At 48.5% G+C, this 20,985-nt stretch overlaps 1 protein-coding gene across 1 annotated transcript in view; it reads right to left on the bottom strand.

Moving 5' to 3' along the window:
• The window catches only part of LOC142579392 (GLIPR1-like protein 1), a 59,042-nt gene that overhangs the window by 4,861 nt on the left and 33,196 nt on the right, over nucleotides 1–20,985 (bottom strand). The window contains exons 5-6 of the mRNA XM_075689525.1: nucleotides 9,355–9,452; nucleotides 1,402–1,489 (exon numbers count right to left, since the gene is read on the bottom strand). Of these exons, the coding sequence (XP_075545640.1) occupies nucleotides 1,402–1,489; nucleotides 9,355–9,452 (186 nt within the window). The remainder of the gene's footprint in view (nucleotides 1–1,401; nucleotides 1,490–9,354; nucleotides 9,453–20,985) is intronic.

Genomic DNA, 20,985 nt, shown 5'->3' on the forward strand with positions numbered 1-20,985 from the left:
GATGGTACACCAGGTGAAAAAAAAAAAAAACATTCGCCGTAAGAATCCACGCCCGTTGCTGGTTCAACAACGGAAGGAGCGTCAGCGGAGGAGGAATGACGCACGCGCAGAGCGCCGGAGAAAGAGTAGCAGCAGACGGGCGGGTGCCACAGGATATTCGAGTACAAATCACGATGGCAGACAGATGTGGGCTGACAACGTTGTCGCCAATGGAAGTGCGTGTTGTTATCCTGTACGAATGGACACGTGGGACTAGTGTGCCCGTCATCCATGAACGCTTACAGATCGTGTAGTACGGTGAAAATCTCATGTCTCAGGCCTTGCATCGCAGGGCACCTATTTTACTAGTGTGATTTCTTCAAACTGATTGCACGCTACAATAAATGCCTCAGCCTCGATGGCGACTATGTGGGAAAATAGTGCAACCTGTATAGTTCATGGCGCATTTTTTCGGCAATAAAGTTTCCACCTGAAAATAAATGACGAAACTTACTTTCGCAACGCCCCTCGATCGTACTACGGCGATCCTTTTTTCATTTGCAGAAAAAGCATTAGCCAAATAGTCTGGGTTTAAAAAAAAACAAAAAAGGAAAGTAAGTTTCAGTTGAAAAAAAAAGTGAGACCAATGTAAAAAAAAATTTGCAAGTCGGGCGGCGTTGCATGTAAACTGCCCGATGTAAGCATGGGTTATTCGAGCGACAACACCTTATACAAAATGCTCGTCTTCCTGTCTTCCTCCAGTAGTATGCATTTGCTGATTAAGTTTTCAACATTGTCTTCATATAGGCGACTTCTAAGGGATACTGCAACTCGTACCGAGGCAAATAAAACACACTCGAGTGAGGCATGGTGGCGCTGCATGCGAAATCAACCCGACGTTAGCAGTTCCAAGACATGAGGCACGTAATTTACGTAATTACAAAACGTATGAATCGAACAATCGCTTATATGCTTTTCATGCATGCTTCCTCAGATGAACACAACTGGGACACTGTTAAGCCTTTTGTTTCTTGTGCCTATGCCTCTCTTTTTTGCTTCGTCTCTCCTTATTTGCTCTGTTGATTTTAACCTTGCTCCAAAGATCCTTCTTGGGCCTTTTGAGACGTTTGCGTACCAATCTTCACGCCACACTGCTTACTACCCACTTTTCTACGTCCTTTTTTTCACGTAATTTAGTGCACACAGGGATCTTTTTCCACATTAATTTGCGTTGGCTGGCGAACAAATACATATATTAAAATTTCGCGTTTTTTCGCATATATCGCAGAAGTACTATCAAATCCCGATCGATGTCGATATGAGAAAATCAAGACACGAGAGAAACCGACGACGAAAACCAAGTAACGCAATCGTTCTTGTATTGGCAGTTCAGCGCATAGCAGAGAACAATGGTGAACTTACGCATAATTTCATGTCGTCGCATGCTAAACCATCGCCACAGTCGCTGCAAGGGTCGCCTTTCTTGTAGATCGCAACCCCCGGCTTCAACCTGCGAAAAGTTGACGTCATCTTCAGTTCTATACCCCGGACCGCGTGCGCGCATATGTAGAAAAATACCAGGATACTAAAAGCCAGCATCAAGAGCACCACACGGCTGGTACATCTGCACTTATTTCAGTGGGTAGCGAGGCCCTTTAGTTGTGTCTACTATAGACCATAATGTTTACAGGGCTAACCAGTCACTATGTCCCTTTTCGTGCATAGCGCGAAACGCTACAATGCTAGAGCATTTTCTGATTGCTCGCTTTTGCAGCTAAGGTATAGTGTGGTGAGTTGTGAAAGACACCTATACCGGATGCGGGTTTGCTCTTTTTTTCGTTTTTAGCTTACAGAGGCTTTTCAAACATTGCTACTGACAGGTAACATAATTCTAGTCTAGGAGCAGGATTACACGATGCCGCGGACATTCCTTGCGGGAGAAATTCAAATGCTTAAATAAAAAATTGGAGGACGCTTAAGCTTCGCCTTCAAGATTTGAACGCGACAGCGTTCCCGTCGACCCGCCAAGGGGTATAAGACAGTGGGCTACGGCGCAGCGACTACGTGCCCCGCATCGGACGCGGTGAGCGTCGAGCAACGCAGCGTTCGGCGCGACAACGAAATGTGCGCCTGAGCAAGTGACGCACGCCTGAGCCTTAGAAACAGCTCGTTTCTAAGGCAACACCGCGTTCACTAGAGACGCTTTTGTACCGCTTTGAAGCATCGAACTCGTGGCTCAGTGGTAACGTCTCCGTCTCACACTCCGGATGCCCTGGTTCGATTCCCACCCAGCCAATCTTGGAAGTTGCTTTTTATTTATGAAGTGCCTGCCGTGATTTATCGCTCACGGCCAACGCCGCGGACGCCGACGCCGACACCGACACCGACGCCGACGACACCGGCTTTTCTGCGACACGAGCTCCTTAACGCTATCGCGTTAAAATGTCGCTGTTTCACCCGAATGGCGACGCATCTATTGCAATAGCAAACTAGTGCACAGCCATACGAAGTAAGGCTAGCAGTTTTATCGGCCGTATGAACTTGCAAACATAAGCACACTAACTAATTAACAAGCACGGTGTCACGCGCGCACAAGCAAACGTGAACACACCTGACTTGACGACCGCGGGAACTCGCTGTCAAAACGCTTGCGTGAGGGAACGCGGCAGCAGCAGCGTTAAAAAAGATATGCAAGAAGAGTTTCGATGGTGTGGGACAACTGGACAGGCGTAGTAAATTATCGAATTCGTCTCAATTATAGAGCCCCGCGCAGATAATAGGCTAACTTATAGGTTCACAATGTGCGCACAATATACGCAGTATTAGCGGTTCAGCGATACATCGGACATGCCAAAGCGTATATGGCGGAAATTTTCAGTACGTGGCGCAGTAAGGGGAACTGAAGTAATGTGGGCGCTCCTGGAACGCTGGGCAAGAAAGGAAAGCTAAGTTTTGAACATCTGCCTCTAATAAGGAGAATAAAGATTTAGAGTGGATAACTTCAACAGGAATTTTCGACTCCCTCTTTGACTCGTTGCTCGGATTAAGAAATGCCTAAAGATCGGAAATATTCAAACATGCTAGTGATATTGAGGGTGACGCAATCTGCAAAGACGATGGCAGAAACATCACGTGTGAGCAACGCGCAGAAACAAAATAAGCATCTAAAGGGCACTGCACGTTACTGTTATCTTTTGCAGGAAAGTGTGACAGCTTCGTTGGTCCACTGATGAGCAATACTGTGATATCGCATATCACTGAGTGCTTCCATGAACACTATTCTAAGTAATAATGTGAAATGAATCAAAGTTAGAGCAGCTAGGAGCCTTATGCGAGTCGTTAAAAAATGTATTTGGTGTATTCAACCAACATAGAATTTACTTTTATTCCGAATTCCTCTCGAGTTTCTGGAAACTAGCTTTTCCGAAAGGGCCGATACTCTGATACAGATGCTATAAGAACGAGGTCGCCAACACTGAAGTCCACAATACGATGACGGTTGTCATAAAAGGCCCTTCTGACATATGTGTGACGCTGAGAGGCAAAGGTGGGCAATCTGGCGTCCTTTGTAGCTGTGGCAATGGCGACACGGCCGTACGCAGTCGGTGACTCGAGAGGGCTTGGAAGGCACGTGTCGAAAGAAAGTCGGTTCGCGCACAAAAAAAAAAGGACGTAGTAAAGGGAGTAGTAAGCGGTGTGGCGCAAAGATTTGTACGCAAACGTCTCAAAAGGCTCAAGAAGAATCTGTGGTGCAAGGTTAAAATCAACAGAGAAAATAAGGAGGAGACAAAGCAAAAGAAGGAAGGCATGGGCACAAGAAACAAAAGGCATAACAGTGTCCCAGTTGCGTTCATCTGAGGAAGCGTGCATGAAAAGTATATAAGCGATTGTTCGATCCATGCGTTTTGTAAGGGCGTATACTTGGGGGGTGGGGCGCTGTCGTAACACTACAAACATTTTACACCTTTTTGGGTGTTGTTGCGAATGTCGGAGTCTGTGTGGCTACGAAGGTTCCACGGATAGTGCCGTGCAAGGAGGCGGGAGAAAGAGAAGTTTCGAGCGACAGTTAAGAAAACAGAGAAGGGGACTATATTCAAAAAAAGGTACATCACTCAGTTTTAAAAACACCGCTCCAACTATCGGAGCATACTCCATGCTAGTGCAGTAATGTGGAAAGTTGGGCTAGTTGGTGATTAATCATCATACCTTGCTGATGAAGCAGCGCACTGACACGGACGCGGCGAAGACGCACTAGAATACACGACACTCGCTGCACTCGCAACTATTTTAATTCAGAACACATGCTTCATATTTATATACCGGCGCACCCTCAGGTGTCAAAGATAGCCAAGGCCGGTATATAAATATGAAGTATGTGTTCTGAGATAAAATAGTTGCAAGTGCAGCGAGTGTCGTCTTTTCTTCTGTGTCTTCACTGTGCCGGTGTCAGTGCGCTGCGCCACGAGCAAGGTATGATGATACATGCTACTGTCTTTGCCTGTCCGAGCGTCTCCCACAGCCGTTCGGATCCGCTTCTTATGCCGTTTATTTCCCTCTTTCCCTCGTCCAGGGATTTTACTGGCCAATCACAAACGTCGACTCGTTCACCACCTCCCGTTCCCCAACGTCCCATCCCAACGTTGCACAATACGAAGCAACCATGCGGCAAACTGTGAACCTGCCATCGACGTTTTCCCCGGAAGTTCTCGACAATGACCTTCTCTTCGATCAGTGGCCTCTTCGTGACGGTGACGAGGGGCGACGTTTTTGTCTTGAAGCAATCTCTCGTTTCTGGGCGTTGGAAAAGTCGAAGTTCTAGAACCTTACTCCATGTCCGTAAAACTCAGGTGACGCTGACTGAGCTGCCTTGAGTTGAGAATGAGGTGTGTCAGCACCCGTGACAGCCGCATCTCTGGCTGTGGTCCTCTGTTCTGAGGGATCGTCGGGCACAATAGTGCATAAAGGGTGTTTGATTGTCCAATGGATATCACCCTTCCGTTTAAGGGATAAGATGGAATCTATGGTGAGTACCAATGAAGTTCTCTTCTTTGACGACCTTTTTGTGGCACGTAAAAAAATTTAATGGCTATGACAGACGACATGAAGAGTGCATTAAACAAACTTTCCAACCTTCGGCTGTCAGATATTCTAGTCAGATATTTCTTTGAGCTCAAAGTGGTCATAATTATTACACAGTTTCCAACTACGCTATTTCTCATCGCACGCGTAGATATAACTTGTCATCATGTGCAATAATTTTTTGAGGCGATGAGACAAGGCAACGTCCTCGAGGGGTTAAATTGTTTTAAAATGTAAGGTTGTGTTGTGTGGCACAATAACTGAGCAAGTCGCCGGTAACTCTAAACAAGAAGTTGCGGCAACGGTCTGTGAGAATCTGGCGAGGCGCACCATCGTGTACATTTACCTTGCAGCGTGGAATCAGCGACGCCTGCAGCGAAACTGGTCGGATCGAATAGCTCGCGTGATGTCGTGACAGGTGGAATTCTCGGTAACCGTGGCCATCTAATCATTGCCATCATTCGAGATAGGCATAGGGCCGAGGAGGTCGAGATCAAAACGATGTCTATTGGCTAAAAACGTCCAGAAGGAAATAGAACCGACTTTTACCGCGTCAGCACGACTCGGAGACAGCGGCATAATGCCACACGGGCCGTTACAGTCCAGGCCAGTCAGGAAAAAAAATAGTCGAACGTGCTCTAACGTCCTGGAAACACCAAGGTAGCCAGCCGTGGGGACATCATGAAGTTGCGCGAGCACGATCGCGCATAGACGACAGGGGACGAGGATAAGCAGTTCTTGCCTCTCCGAGGGCTTGTTCGGTCGATATAAGGTGCCGTCGAGGACGACAACCATGCGAATTGAAGGGCCTGTAGTGACTACAACGCTGATAGTTAGAGAAATCTCGTAGGGATGTACGCGCTGTTGCTCGCCACTGATATGGCGAAAAGCGGATAGCAAGTAAACGCCGGCAGTTGCGTCATCGTTGTCTGGGGCGCCGATGCCGCGCCAAGACAAGCTGTCCTGGTGTAATTGGGAAAAGGAGGTGGCTAGCGAAAGGTATTGATGCCCAGCACACGCCTACACCGAAGTATCACAGGGTGAAGGATAAAAAAATATGTATTTTCAGACCACTTCCAAATTATTATACGAATAACAGGATGGCCCACAGTCTAGCTTGGCAGCTCCGCGTCGTCGTCTTCGACACATTGACGATCGTCATCGCACTGCTCACAGCATCATGACCATATTTTTTGGAATACGATGAACCTTGTAGCCTTGCTTTTGCGAAACTTGAGTACATTATCTTTCATGCATGCACACGTTAATACACGGACATACACGCGAAACTGCCCATATAAGTGACCAAGTGGTATAAGCTCTGCCGGCAGAGCTAAGACAAACTATATCTGCCTGGCCAGGCAGTTATAATTTATCTCCGACGATTTTAGCTATAGTACAGATGCCTTCCGGGAAATGGCGCAAAATCTGAGTGGCTACCAACCCAGTGGCAGTATTGCTCATTCACTGTCGTCAGTGACCACCAACCGCTCTGTTGGCTGACTAATCTAAATGACACCTCTGGTCGATTGGCGCACTGGAGCCTCAGGATTCAGGAGTTCGACATGACCGTCGTTTACATATTGACGCTGACTGCCTACTGACGCATACTGACGCATACTGATAAACGTACTGATAAGCATACTGATTAGCATACCGATGCCGGCTGCTTCTCTCGGTCACCAATACAGCCTTCTATCACCGAGGGTAAGGACACGTCAGAGTCGTCGGACATTTACCATTTTCCGGCTGCAATGCGACGACCTACAACTGCTTCCGCATATTCATTTCTTGGTACGCCGAGGCAAAGACGTGCCGCGACTGTTCGGAAGAAGTCTGGCGTCACTTTGTTTAAAGGACAATGTTCTCTATAAGCAGAACTTTTCTCCGACGGGCAGCACCTACTTACTGGTCGTGCCTGCTTCGTTACGCAATGAAATTCTCACAGCATGCCATGATGAGGCCACCTCAGGTCATCTGGGCTACACCTGACTGCGGCTCAAGTGTTACTGGCCGAAGCTCCCAGCCGATGTTACACATCATACGCGCACTTATTGTTCGGACTGCAAAAGGCGCAAAGCGCCACCCGAGAAGCCAGATGATCTCCTACATCCTGAAGAGGTGCGGGGGACGACATTGACCAAACGTGGCATGGATCTTCTCGGACTATTTTCAACTTCTACTACAGGGAACAGGTGGCTTATTGTCTCCACGAGCTACCTTACCCGTTATGCGGAGACAAAAGCCACCCAGCGGGGCACAGCAGGTGAAGCAGCTTGATTTTTATGTCGAAAATGTCGTCCTTAGACGCGCTACCCCAGCAGTAGCAATTACTGACAGAGGAACCGCGTTCATGGCCGAGCTTCTATAAATGCAGTTCTCAAGCTAAGCCCACCGGAAAACGACAGCCAATCATCCCCACATGAATGGACTACCGGAGCGTTTGAACTGCAGACATGCTTTGTAAGTACGTCGATATGGAAAAAAAGAACTGGGACGAAATTTTGTCTTGCGTATACATTCTCATATAACGCCGCTCAACAGGGAACAACCCGTATGACATCATTCAGCTTGGTACACGGTGGCAAAGCTAGGACAGCATTGGCTGCAATGCTGCCGCACGAGGGTGACGACATCCATGCAGATGCCGAAGAACTTGCTTTACGTGCCGAAGAAGCCAGACAGCTTGCGTGTGTACGCATCCGCCACCAGCAAGACAAGGACGCAATGCGGTATAATCGTCAGCACAAATTCGTCGCCTACAGACTCGGTGAGAGAGTGTGGGTTTGTATACCCACTCGGGGTCCGGGTCTTTCTGAAGAATTGCTAAGGTGATATTTTGGGCTACATACATTTATCCGACGCCTGAACGACGTGAACTACGAGGTCATGGGAGAGGGCGAAACTACCCGAAGTGGTGCATGTGGTGCGAGTAAAGCCGCACTTTCCCAAGTGACTCACGTTTTAGTCGTTCGCATGCGCACACGCTTAATTTATGCATCGGGACGATGCTTCCCTTGGAAGGGAGGCAAATGCCGCATCTGTAGTGCAGCAAGGACGACGATGATAAGAAAACATATTGGCACTTGTAAAAAAAACATAGTAAGAAGAAGAAGAATAAGAAGCAGTGGCTAGCGTGCGGCTAGCGTATTAAAGCAGTCGGTTCTTGCTACGATCCCTGTTTACAAGTTCGTTTGTCCCTCGAATTTTGTGACCCCCCCCCTCCACAATACGTTTAGTCAGCGGAAATAACTGCCAAGACCTTCATTTACTGGTTAAACAATCACAGGCAAGTGTCGCATAATATTGAGGGGACCTTGAACCACTTTTTATTGAAGTGGAGGCAGGCATTTGAAATTAAGATTGGCTCTTTCATAAATGCTTTGCCGCAAAAAAGTACTTCAATGCGTTGAGCAGAAGCGGAGTTCTTGGTAATCAAACAAGGCATCCGCTGTGCTCTCGTTGATTCTTCAATGCCTTGCACTGCGAAGGCTACGGCGCAGCGGGGCGTGCCACAATGCTCCGCCTTCTAAGTGTCACCGTGGCGCGCAGTTCAAATTTCATTGTGAACGTTAACGTAGACGCCACAACTTTCGCCTTTTGTGCCTACGACGCGTTAAACATCAGCCAAACGCGGTTCTCCTCAACGAGCCGCAGTGCGCACAGCCAGTGTAGTGTCCCTGTATATGCTCCAGCCTCTTGGAGCATGTACAGGAACATTAAGCCAGTGGACTCGTGGCGGCAACCCACGGTGGCCGCGGTATCTACGCCATGTAGCCGAGTCCAGTTTGATGTCAGCCAGATGTTAGCTATCGGCCAATAGCAGCCGTCTAAGGAAATGACCAAATAGAGCGTCCGGTAAGGAAAGCGTGCGCCTAAAAGAGAATGAGAACAGGGCCTTCTGTTGCAAAGAGAGTTGAGAGAGAGATGGACTTCGCGATCCGCTTGCGAGCTCCACGCACCGCCTATGACAGCAAAACGATGTTCGCAGCAGTGTATGCTACCCGAAGGCTATGTTATTTCACCAAACCCGCGGGGTAGTTCAGGGCCCCTTTAACAGAAGCAAAAGGACTACATGGATAAGGTATATTAAGTTTGTTTATTACGTCTGGCTACCATCTGTTTATAGCAGGCGTAATCAAAGACACTCTAAAGCCACGCGTCACCAATTACGATAATTAACAATGACTAACTCCCTCCGTTTATTAAAACACTTTGCGACTGAAGAATAAGAACGCATGAATAGACAGGCGGGTCGCGCCCTCTTTGCTAAGAATTCAGCAGTTCTATACTCACCCAGGGTGGTAATTGCACACTAAGATCGCCTTCGATACTGTTGTCACTTTGTAATGCTTGAATCCACAGCCAACCAATTCGGTCTCAGCCCAGACAAGCTATAAAAAAAAAATACGACTTGAATAGCTATATAATAGCATATAGCATATATAAATTTCAGCGCAAAGGTGCATGACCAGAAAAAAATATATATACATGTACTGGCCCAGCAGTGCGACCGCTATATAAAATTTATCCGGGGATCATCAACCAGATGAGTTAAGTCTGATGTATATTCAAGTTGATTTATACTCTTTCCGTAGATACCATGTGGAAAATAGGTCTTTTTTGCAGGTTACGGTTTAGTTATTTTTCTGAAGAAACTACTGCCCTAGTTATTTTGTGCAATACATAAACAAATTGCAGTATGAATGTGGTATTCTCGCATAATTTTGCTAACGAGATGCATGCCATTAAAAAGAGGTAAATTGCCAGCATCAAGATTGCGGAATAAAATTTCAAAAAATTTGTAAAGACACGCTTGTATCGACTCAGATAAAACTAACAGAAATTATGAGATATTCAAAATGTATTACCGTCTAATAGGCATTATCTCCGAAAAAAAATCTGAATTTTTATTTGAAGAGGTATTCCACTACAAAAGTTTAAGTGCAAGCACTCCAGTTTCGCGTGCCGGGGTAAGGCCGCCGATGTTCCGGGTGGTTTGCGTCATCGTCGCTCTCAGATTCAAAGTCCAATGAAAAGGCAGCATCCTGTAGACGCGCTGCTACACGACCCATCAATAAAATCAGCCGCCGACGCAACGGAATCGCGAGATCGGCGATCTTTCGCAAGCGCGCCCGCCGCTCCCCGGATCGCGGCCAGCGTTCCAGGAGGTCGGACGTGCGACGCATCGGCTCCGTCGATCTTCGACTGGAACCGCGGACCAACACGCGGTACACCGTGGTCTTATCCGATGCCGAACATCGCGAGGATCCTGCAGACACCGACCTGAGGCAGGTGGACCAATTTTCAGCGCTCTTACGCCAATCTCAAAATCTCATCATGCCGCGGTTGAACTGACCCTAACGAGGGCTCAGCTCGGCGCAACCGGCGTCGGAAGTTCTCCGGACATGGCAACGCATAAGATCACCGGATACGACCCGACATCCATGAATTGGACCGAAATCGAGCATAAACACCAAGATGAGGATATCATGCCCACCGAAAGTGAGTTTCTTCAAGCACTTGTACGCCTGCGGCAACGCAAGCAACAAGCGAACATGGCTACCAAGGGCGGCGTCGGCGTGGTGTCGCTGACGTCAACGGCGGCGAGGACTTCGCGCCGGGAATACCGACGGTGCTCGCGCTGCGCCACTGCTGCAAATGAAGACGGCAGGCAACTGGCACCCGAAACAGACGCCAAGACTCCGTTCCGAAGACCCAATCGTGGTGTTGAAGCCCCGAGGCACCCTGGACCTGAAAATGGCCTTCAAGCATGGTGACATGGGATCGGCGGTGGCTCAATACGTGGGTGAAGTGGCCTCCGGGGATCTCAATGTGTGGCCCGTATGGGCGCAGAACGTTATCGTGTGGGGAACCCAGACAACACCGGTAGCTCAGAAGCTGATCAAAGAATTCGACCTGCAGGTAGAGGGACACTCCTATCCCTTCCGCGGTCATCTCAAGCTGAATAGAGAGGTATGCAAGGGGGTGATCAACGTCCGCGAGGAGGAAATCTCCGCCTCTCTCAAGCACCAGCTTTACTGGAGGGAGGGTGAAATCGCTTTTGTCCGAAAATTGGCAACTACCAACGTGGCGGTGGTAACCTTTGAAGGCCGAAGACTTCCCCGTTACATACAATATAATTATGAATGCTTCCCGGTCAGGGAGTAGAATACCATACCCGCGTGCTACTGATGCGGCACGGTGGGCCACTGGGTGGATAACTGCCCCCACCCAGAGGAAGAAAGATGCGGCTTCTGTGGCAAACAAATCGGCTCCACAACGGACGGACTTGCAGAACATGAGTGCGCACCATCCTACATGATCTGCGGAGGAGCTCACCTCACTGGATCTGCAGAGTGTGTAGAAACATTCCGGAAACTTAAGCGGTAGGGATCAACAACCCTAGCAAGAGGAGCCACAACAGCATCAACGCGGCATCAACGGGGAGGACAACAACAACCATCCCAACAAAAGAAGACAGGCAAGTCCAGACAAGCACCACTGGGACAGAAGACGCAAAATGTTGTACATTCCGAGACTGGGTCGAGGCCACCGGCGTTCAAAGAAGGGGACTTCCCCCCTCTTGGTAACTCTTCAAAACAGGTGAATAATTGGACGGGAGTCGCCTCTCATTCCTCCTCTCCCCCCTCCCATCGAACACTCCGATTCTGGGAGGACCCATGGATGATGAGGGCGATTCGGCATCATTGTGCTTGGGCAGCACCGTAACGTCGGCACGCGCGTCGCCTACTAACGACCTAGAGGCCCGGGTTACCGCCCTGGAGCAGCAAATGAAGGCCTTAACGAGGCAAGTGGCTAAACTCCCAAATCTAATCAGTGAGCCAGTCCAGTCTACCATTCAACTGCAAACACAGCAAATAGCCACAATAGTCACGCAACAGGTGACTCAAAACATCAAAACATGGATCCAAACTAACCCAAGGCTCTTCTGCCGCACCAGTCCCATTAGGGAGGCCGGGCGTCCGAGCAATTTTCTCCGCGTAACGGAAGACGAGGAACATGAAGAATTTGCTGATTCACTGGATACCATACAGAGTGTCGGCACGGTTATTCATAGCCAGCCAGAGCCTTCTAATGTCAATCATGGCGCAGGGATCTAGAAAAAGGCGAGCTAAATCAAAACAGGAACCACTATCAATCGTACAGTGGAATTGTAGAGGCTTCAAGGATCCGACTAAGAGCGCTCATTTTCGTCTCTACTTAGAAACATTGCAATCTCTAGCAGCCATTGTGGCTCTACAGGAACCAGGGGCCTCAGCTAAAATTTCAGGGTACAATGCATTTCAGCGATATCCATGTAGTTGCTTCCTTGTACACAAAGCGTACACCGCACAAGAGGTAGACCTCGACATACAGACAACTTATTCGTACACCACGGTCACATTGTTACCTCTGCGACGCTCTGATCCACAAGCACATATCCTTAACATATATTGTGCGCCCAAGCTATAACGAATCACTTTTGCAGACATATTCACACGGGCACTGAAGATAGCGGGTCGGGACCCCTTACTTATTGTGGGCGACTTCAATGCTCCCAGTAAGGTGTGGGGTTACAAGGAGGAGGAGGTGCGCGGTAGGAAGCTAGCGGAGGTCATTTCCACGCTAGGCATAACCCTTCAGACCGACCCAGCACAACCAACACGTGTTGAAAATTCCGTGACTCGGTACACTTGTCCCCATCTCACGCTTTCCAAACATATACAACACGTTGAGCGGTACAACACCGAAGGCATGCTAGGAAGCGATCACTGTATCCTTAACGCTTCAATTCATACCAGACCCTTAAAAAGGCCAATAACTCATGCAAAATTGCCAGACTGGATTGCTTTCCGTACGTCCCTGCCGCAGGCCAGTCTTCTCGAAGAAGGGTACAGCTCGTGGGCACAAAATCTCACGAGAGCGCTCAAGAAACATGTGACATGCATACAGATTGCGGAGGACTGTCCAGCGGTGGATAATCATTACTCCATCTTTGGGAAGCTCGCCGCAGTCTCACGAAAAGATGGAAACGACAAAAACACAACAAAAGACTGAAAAAACGTATAACAGACCTGACCCAGCAGGCTGCCGAGTATGCCTCTCAATTAGCTGATTCCAACTGGGTTGATCGCTGCAACACGGCAGCCAGACAGATGTCAGGGAAGAATACATGGAAGCTCTTCCGCAGCTTGATTGATCCCGCTCAATCGCGAAGAGAAACACAGAAATACTTACAGCGTGCTTTACACAATTTCCAGGGCACAACAACACAAGTGGCAGAGAGCTTAAGGGACAAGTATCTATGCACCAAACAGGACCCTCGAGGTCAGGAATATCTCTATGCAGGCAGAGATAATCCAGAAATGGATAAGTCGTTCCAACTTTACGATCTCAAGGCAGCCTTAGCCAAAATGAAGAGAGGCACTGCACCCGGTCGGGACAAGGTCACAGTGAAACAGCTGGCCAACCTCCCGGATCGCGCCTATGAAGCCTTTCTTGAATACATTAATGGCATATGGAAAGGGGAGACTCCCATACCCCTTGATTGAAAAACATCCGTTGTCACTTTCATTCCTAAAGCAGGAAATGAAATTAACAGGGACAACCTGAGACCTATCTCGCTCACATCGTGTGTGGGCAAACTAATGGAGACCATGGTGCGGGATAGGCTCTCAGAATGGTTGGAAAAGCGTACCACTTTTGCAGACACCATGTACGGCTTCCGCCCACACAAGTCGGCACGAGACATATTATTACAACTCAATCACTACAACCAACGGAGCACCCTCACAACGACAAAGTTGTCCTGGCTTTAGATCTAAAGGGAGCTTTCGACAACGTTAAACACAGCACTATCTTAGCACACCTCAGTGAGACCCACTGTGGCGAAAACACATTTAAAGGGACACTAAAGGTTAATATTAAATCAACGTGGACTGTGGAAATACCATCCTAGAAACCTCGAAACGCTTGTTTCGTGCGAAGAAGAGACTTATTTTAAGAGAAAATGCGTTCTGAAGCGTCTGCGTACCTCTAGCGCAGTTCAAGTCACCCACCCTATACGAGGCACAATACGAGGCAACCATGCAGCAAACTGTGAACCTGCCATCGACGTTTTCCCCGGGGGTATTGACGTCATGGTCTCATAGTGACGTTGCGCCGTCGGTCAGTAAAACGGCTCCCGCAGACGGCGCTACGGCTTTTTCTGCACAAAACGCAAACGCGCGGCCAGAAACAAAGCCAAGACAGAGCCGACAGCAACGCGAAAGCGGAACCATGGTGGCTAGCGGAAGGGAAAGCGGGCGACGATAAGCTGGTTCTTTATTTTATGACGCCAACTTCGACGCTCGTTGCAATGGACGACCCTGATTACGACACATTGGCTCGCGATGCTGGGCTAGAGTTCAGTGATTTAAGCACTGATGAACGTGACCTGTTGCTGAGGGCTTGCGCTGCCGGCGTCGTTGCGTACTACTACGACGGCGGCCTGCTTTGAAAGGCACTCCACGCGACTTCAGTAAGTTGGCGTTAAGAGGAAGCTTTAGCTCGAGTGCTCCTATCTAAATACATGTAAAAGAAGAATTCGTTTTTCTCGGCAACCACTGCACCAAATTTGACGAGGTTTGTTGCATTTAAAAGACAAACTTAAAATCTAGTGACTGTTGGTTTCGAATTTTTGAGTTAGGTCGTCAATTTTTTATTAAAAATTGGCAAAAATCGAAAAATTTCAAAAAACGAAACTATCAAGTTTACAACTCTGTAACTCAGCAATGAAAGATGATATCACAATTCTGTGAATTGCATCTAATAGTACATCTAAAGCGGACAAAATTGGTATGTTACACATGAATATAAAAAATTTAGTCATAGGGAAATACAACTTTTGCAAAACCGTTGTAACCAACGTAACAAATTCACGTAAGATGTAAGATGACATATTGAATTTGTCCGCTTTGAATTATCTAATGGATGCCGTTTACAGAACCGCGATATCAGTTCTTGATGCAGAGCTATGAATTTGTAAACTTCGTGCTTCTATTTTCTTCAAACAGTCAAATATTTGAAAATCGTGTTCAGAAAATTTAAGCCCTAAATCGAAATTCCGCTTCCAACAGTCACTCGAATTCAGCTTTCTCTTTCAAATGCAACAAATTTCATCAAAATCGGTCCAGGGGTTATCTCATAAAAACGTTTTTGCGTTTTACATGTATTTGAATAGGCCGCGTCGGAGTTGGGCCCGAGCTAAAGCTTCCTCTTAAACTCGTAATTCTCTGGACGAAAGTGCAGCGAGCACACTACGTGATTTTTCGGCTCTTTGCCAGCGCGCTGTGGCACAGGTACGGCACTTAACTACTTCGAACGGAGAGGTTCACTCGTTGGCACACAGTGATAAGTAACGTTGGATATTCGTCGCTCCATCTGCCCTTGGCCAAGTTCCGCGGACCGTTCGCGCATATCACGACATCACATGGACGTGACATTCTAGCTGCTTGTTCCAAATGCAAGTTTCGCGAGCCAGCAGGACCACCGCAGCACGACGCGATAAAGAAACAACTGAAACTCCAAAGCGCGCGCGGCGCAAAGTCGAGCACGCAGAGTCGAGCGAAAACGAAACCTTTCGATCACCCATACTAGTCAAGGGCAACGTCAAAATGTCTTTTTTTTTTCATAGAATCGAATAGAAGAAGACAAGTAGCATTTTCTTCCGTCTTATAATCTAATAATGTTATCTTTTTAATACGAGTAGTTGAGTACTAGTGACACAAATTATGATGAGGAGTGCTTTCGTCATCGGGCTAGTACCGGAATGTCGCTGGGGGCGTCTCAAATCGTGTCGTGCATTTACCTCAATTTCTCTGTTACTAAAGCCCTGTTCGCGATTATATTGACGCCTTAGGCGTTCTAGAGCATTGCTTTATCACTTTAACTTGACTTTCTGGTAACCTTTAGTGTCCCTTTAAGTATATCAAGGGTTTCTTGACGGATCGAGCCGCACTTGTCAGAATCCAAGACACTGAATATGGGCCCTACGAAATGGGTACTAGGGGGGCGCCACAAGGAGCTGTGCTTTCCCCGCTGCTATTTAACCTTGCGATGTACATCTCCCGGCCCACCTAAATGGTATTGAAAGCATGTGATACGCACTGTACGCCGAGGATATCACCATTTGGGCCACAGAGGGAAACATAGGGAATATGGAGGAAAACCTGCAAGCAGCCGCCCACGTAGTGGATAGCTACGCAGAGCGCTGTGGACTCCAGTGTGCACCAAACAAATCAGAATTTGTGCACCTTAGACCAACACCTAAGGACACTACACAAATACGTCTCTCTTTAGCTAGTGGTCCCATACATGAGTCCAAGGAGCTCCGAATTCTCGGACTCTTTATCCACAATCAAAGAAGAGTAGACACAACACTAGAAAAGCACCGCAAGGTTGGGGACCAAGTGGACCGAATGGTCCGGCGTGTCTCGAACAAGAGAGGGGGATTACGAAGCAGAGACGCTGTGCGGCTAGCTCATGCTTTCATAACCAGCCTAATTCTATATTCGGTCTCCTATCTCCATCTGCGGAAATATGATGAAGCCAAACTCGAGGTCATCCTCCGCAAAGTGATGAAGAGGACCCTTGGCCTCCCTGTCGCAACTTCGAACTCGAGACTTCTCGCTTTGGAAGTAGTGAACACATTTCAGGAGCTTAAGGAAGCCCACCTTACCAGACAATACACACGTCTAGCTCAGACAAAGTCGGGACGGCATTTGCTGGACCGGCTCCACTTGAAACACAGCTTTTACATTCAGGAGCGGGTCCGAGTACCCGAACTCTGGAGGCGCGCCTCCCCTCCCCTCGACCCCTCCCCACAAAGATGGATAGGGCAGGCCACAATGGTCGTCACCAGGCGAGGGCGGACGCCTTGCATTGCCACTATGGCAACAAACGCGGAGCCTTCTACGTGAATGTAGCCGGTCCATGCCGCAGGGGGTGGTATACGGCAGTGGTCATCCACGAGGAAAAGCAAGTAGATGGGCTCACTTTCAAAGCCTTGGGCTCAACACATGCAGAAGAAGTAGCTATTGCCCTAGCTGCCTCTGATCCCCGGTCTCAATATATCATAAGCGACTCGCGCAGGGCTTGTCGAAATTATGAAGCTGGTTGAGTCACCCCACTAGCGGAACGAATATTGGAGAACTATAGCAACTGGAGAATTGATCCTACCCCCATTTCCAGGTCTGGACTCCGAGCCACCAGGGCCTAGCCTGCAGGGAATGAAGCCGCGAACATGGTGGCCCGAGCTCGCATCTACCGGGCGTCCCAGTTAGAACATGAGTACCTGGAATCCGAAGGCAGCTATCTTGTTACATTCAAAGATATCACGACCTTTTATTAAGATAGGCATCGCCAATACCAAACTCGTGCAAAATGGGTTGGCAAGGCTAATGAACGAATCTTGATCTGACTTTTCACTAACACTTTATTGTGCCCGGCAATCTTGAATCATTTCGATTGTTCCTTCCCTGGCAAGTGCCAATACTGTGGGGATGTGGCTGACACCTACCACATGGTTTGGGCTTGTCAGCTAAATTCAGCTCTTTCACTTAACCCTAACCCAACCCGAGAGGAGTGGGAGGCGACGCTGCTCGGTTGCTCAGACCTTCAGGCCCAGAAGGCCTTGGTCCAGAGGGCTAAGCTGGCGGCTCGTACCAATGGGGTCCAGGAATAGAGACTCCACCCACTGCGAAGCGCCTTAAGGGTTCCACCTCTCTTTTTGTTTTCAATAAAATCTTTCAAGCAAACAAGCAAGCAAGCCGCTCCCTGAGGCGGCCATTTTTGCTTTCTACTTTGACAATCGCGATACTTTGGAGCACGTTCAAAAATTAACGCCTGGCGGGGAAAAAAGAACTCCTGAGGAAACAAAGAAATAGTTCTCCTTCCCGTCCTATGATGTGTGTCCGTTAGCGGCGCGCAATGTAACGAACGGGGCGTTTCAAAACATCGAAAGCGGGCGGCCATTTTTGCTGTCTACTTTGACGATCGCGAAAACTTCGAAGCGCGTTCAAAAATCACCGCGTGAGGGGAAAAAGTGAACTGCTCACCAAATAAAAATTTAGTTTTCCTCGTTCATGTCTGATAGCGCAGTGAGTCCGTGAGCGGCGCGTAAGGTCTCGAAAGCGGTATTTCAAACCATCGTTAGCGGGCTAGCAATGCCAAATGGGCACGGTAACGGAAAGAGTTACAGTTTACCAACTTAAGAGGAGGGGGAGAGGCAACAATGCCTGGCCATAGGTCCTCTCTCCCTCCAAAAACTATGTATAAAAAGAAAATTTTTAGAGCATGTTGGATTTCCGAGGTTCGAAGCTTACTCCGGGTCACCTAGTAGTTCCCTCTGCCAGGTTGGTGTCCGTTGACCTCCAACCCTCTCAGGCCAGAGATGATGCAAGCTGAAGAGTGCTGACGCTTGGCGAAGGAACAATTGCTTTAATTCGCGTTTGTGCCGTCATCAGGCTAAAAAGAAAAATAAATATGAAAGGAAACATGAGACGGCAGCAAAGACGCACTGGCTTCAAGTCTCAGGAATTACTTTTTTCACACATCCGCGCTGCGGCTTTTGATACAGTTCCTGTTCCCTATTTCGCTCGATGAGGGAACTCAATGTCCATCTCTCGACCAATCCGAATTGCAACACAGTTCGCAATATCCCACCCGTGATGTCGCACCACCTCGCCGGACTCCGCCTCTCGTGTTCTACCTTCGACTCACCCTCAATGCAAGGCTTTGGCTCTTTGTAGGCTGAGTCTGTCGCCACCATTTCCAAAGAATGCGGCGGTTGTGGTCATCCCGAACGGAGGTTCTTCGTGTGCCTGTCAATAGTCTGTGCCAGGCCCCGTCGCGGTATATACAAGCGGGCGCTGGTGCCTCCAGTGAAGCACACAAGGACGGGCGCGGCCATTTAGAGACGCATATGGCCGATGACCCACTGCAGCTTGGGGTCGAAGAACTTGTCTCGTTCGTCAGCTCTGGGTCGTCGAACAGATGAAGACGCGACACACAATCGCCTGCCAATTATCTTGAGATGACTCTTGTTTCGTCGCCAGCTCTTCGGTGTCGAAAAGACGATCAAGCGTGGATAGCCGGTAAAGCACCTTTCCTTCAGAAGGACCGCCAAGCACAACAGTACCAAGCAGAGGTAGCAGGCACTCGGTGGGCCGTATGTAACAAACGACAGCTTTGTTGGCTATTTCTCATTTTTAAATAGTGTGGCTGTTGTTCGCAATGGTCACAGTCGAAAACAGTTCCAGGCTCAAATTCATCACTACTGTAGCGGCATAGACGAGTCACAAGGCGAAGCTAATACACACACGCACAAAACGCTATTGTTACGTTCGTCGTGTGCCTCATGACGGTATGATGATAATGGGGTGATGACACTAAAATTACGACGACGGAATGACGATGGCGGAACGACTACTATGGCATGACGGCGGCTGCGTGACGACGACACAATTACGACAGTGGCATGACAAAGATGGAATGAGAACGACGGCCGTGGTATGACAATGAGGTGACCACACTGAAGTGACTACGAAAGAATGACGACACTGGAACCATGAAAACATAATGATAGCCCAATCGCAATGCCATGGCGACCGCGGAATAACGATAACGACGTGCTATGCGCGCGACCGCATGGTTACGACGGCGTGACGGAGACCACATGATGACGATGGAATGACGACGGCGAAATAACGACGACAGAATGACGAACGTGGAATGATGAGTTGATGGCGTCAAGTTAAGAAGACGAAGTGAGAACGTAGTGACAGCGCAATGAGGACACACAGTGAAGAGGGCGAAACGATGACGACGGCCTGACAACGAAGGAGTATTTTGCTGGAGCTCAGGTCCGCGGGCTTAAGTGCACCACCTGCCACCCCAGGAAGCCTAAGTTCGCAATATGTCTGGTGCTTGTTCCCACCATGTCCGGTACGAACCAATTGTGCCGGTCAGTAGCCGAAAAGTGGGGCAAGAGGGAAAGCAAGCTTCGCTTGTTATTTACTTCATTAAGCGGTCGACAATACGTTGTTAGTCCCATCTTCAAACGGCGCACCCGAGTTTATTTAAACGTTGGTTAAAGTGAGCTGGGTCGATACGTCCGCACCATTGTATATATTATGTCTGCTGAGAACTGACTACATTGAAGCAGTATACCTGCGCCTTCGCCTCAGTCGTCCCAACAATCAATTCCATAGTCATTGAAGCGCATGTTCAGTGGTTGTAGGCTATGCATGACTAAAGTCAGCGAATATGATTTACTGCGCGTGCGTGAAATAACCACAAAGCTTCTGTTGAGACGCAAGCCTGCCCGCGTGAAAATATGCGTACGCATCACACAACCTCCATAGTTGTCCAGTGCCCTGAGTAACACTGATGATTAGCTGTTACACAGTATGCGTACAGTCTGAATGCCTTGCTGTGCTGTTTCCTAGAGTATCGGGTGCTCTGTCCTCACTTTTGTTCCAGAGAGTGTATATTGTGCAATAAAAAAATATGCAGACCCCGCGCACTGCGGGAATCGATGCAAGCGAAGAATTGTCTCCTGTTTGCGTTCACTGACGTTATTTGGCGGCGATATATTGACGGCATGCGACAGTCGTGACGTGAAAGGCTACCTTGCCGGCTCCACTTGTGTTTGTTGTTCTTGCTCCGCTCGACCCTTTAGGTGCGCCTCCGTCTCCTCGATACTAAATGCACGCTTGGGCGCAATTCTGCGTTGTAGCGTTGTTACCCACAAAACTGCCTCCTCTCTCTCAATTCCCTCAAACATCTTCCCCACCTCCGCCCTCTACTGCCGCTGCGGTTGCGGTTGAGCATGGAGACAAGCGCAGCAGCTCCTGCACTGCTTTTGTGGAGTGCGCCACGCCT

The sequence above is a fragment of the Dermacentor variabilis genome, chromosome 4 (genome assembly GCF_050947875.1).
Source record: "Dermacentor variabilis isolate Ectoservices chromosome 4, ASM5094787v1, whole genome shotgun sequence".
NCBI lineage: Eukaryota > Metazoa > Arthropoda > Arachnida > Ixodida > Ixodidae > Dermacentor > Dermacentor variabilis.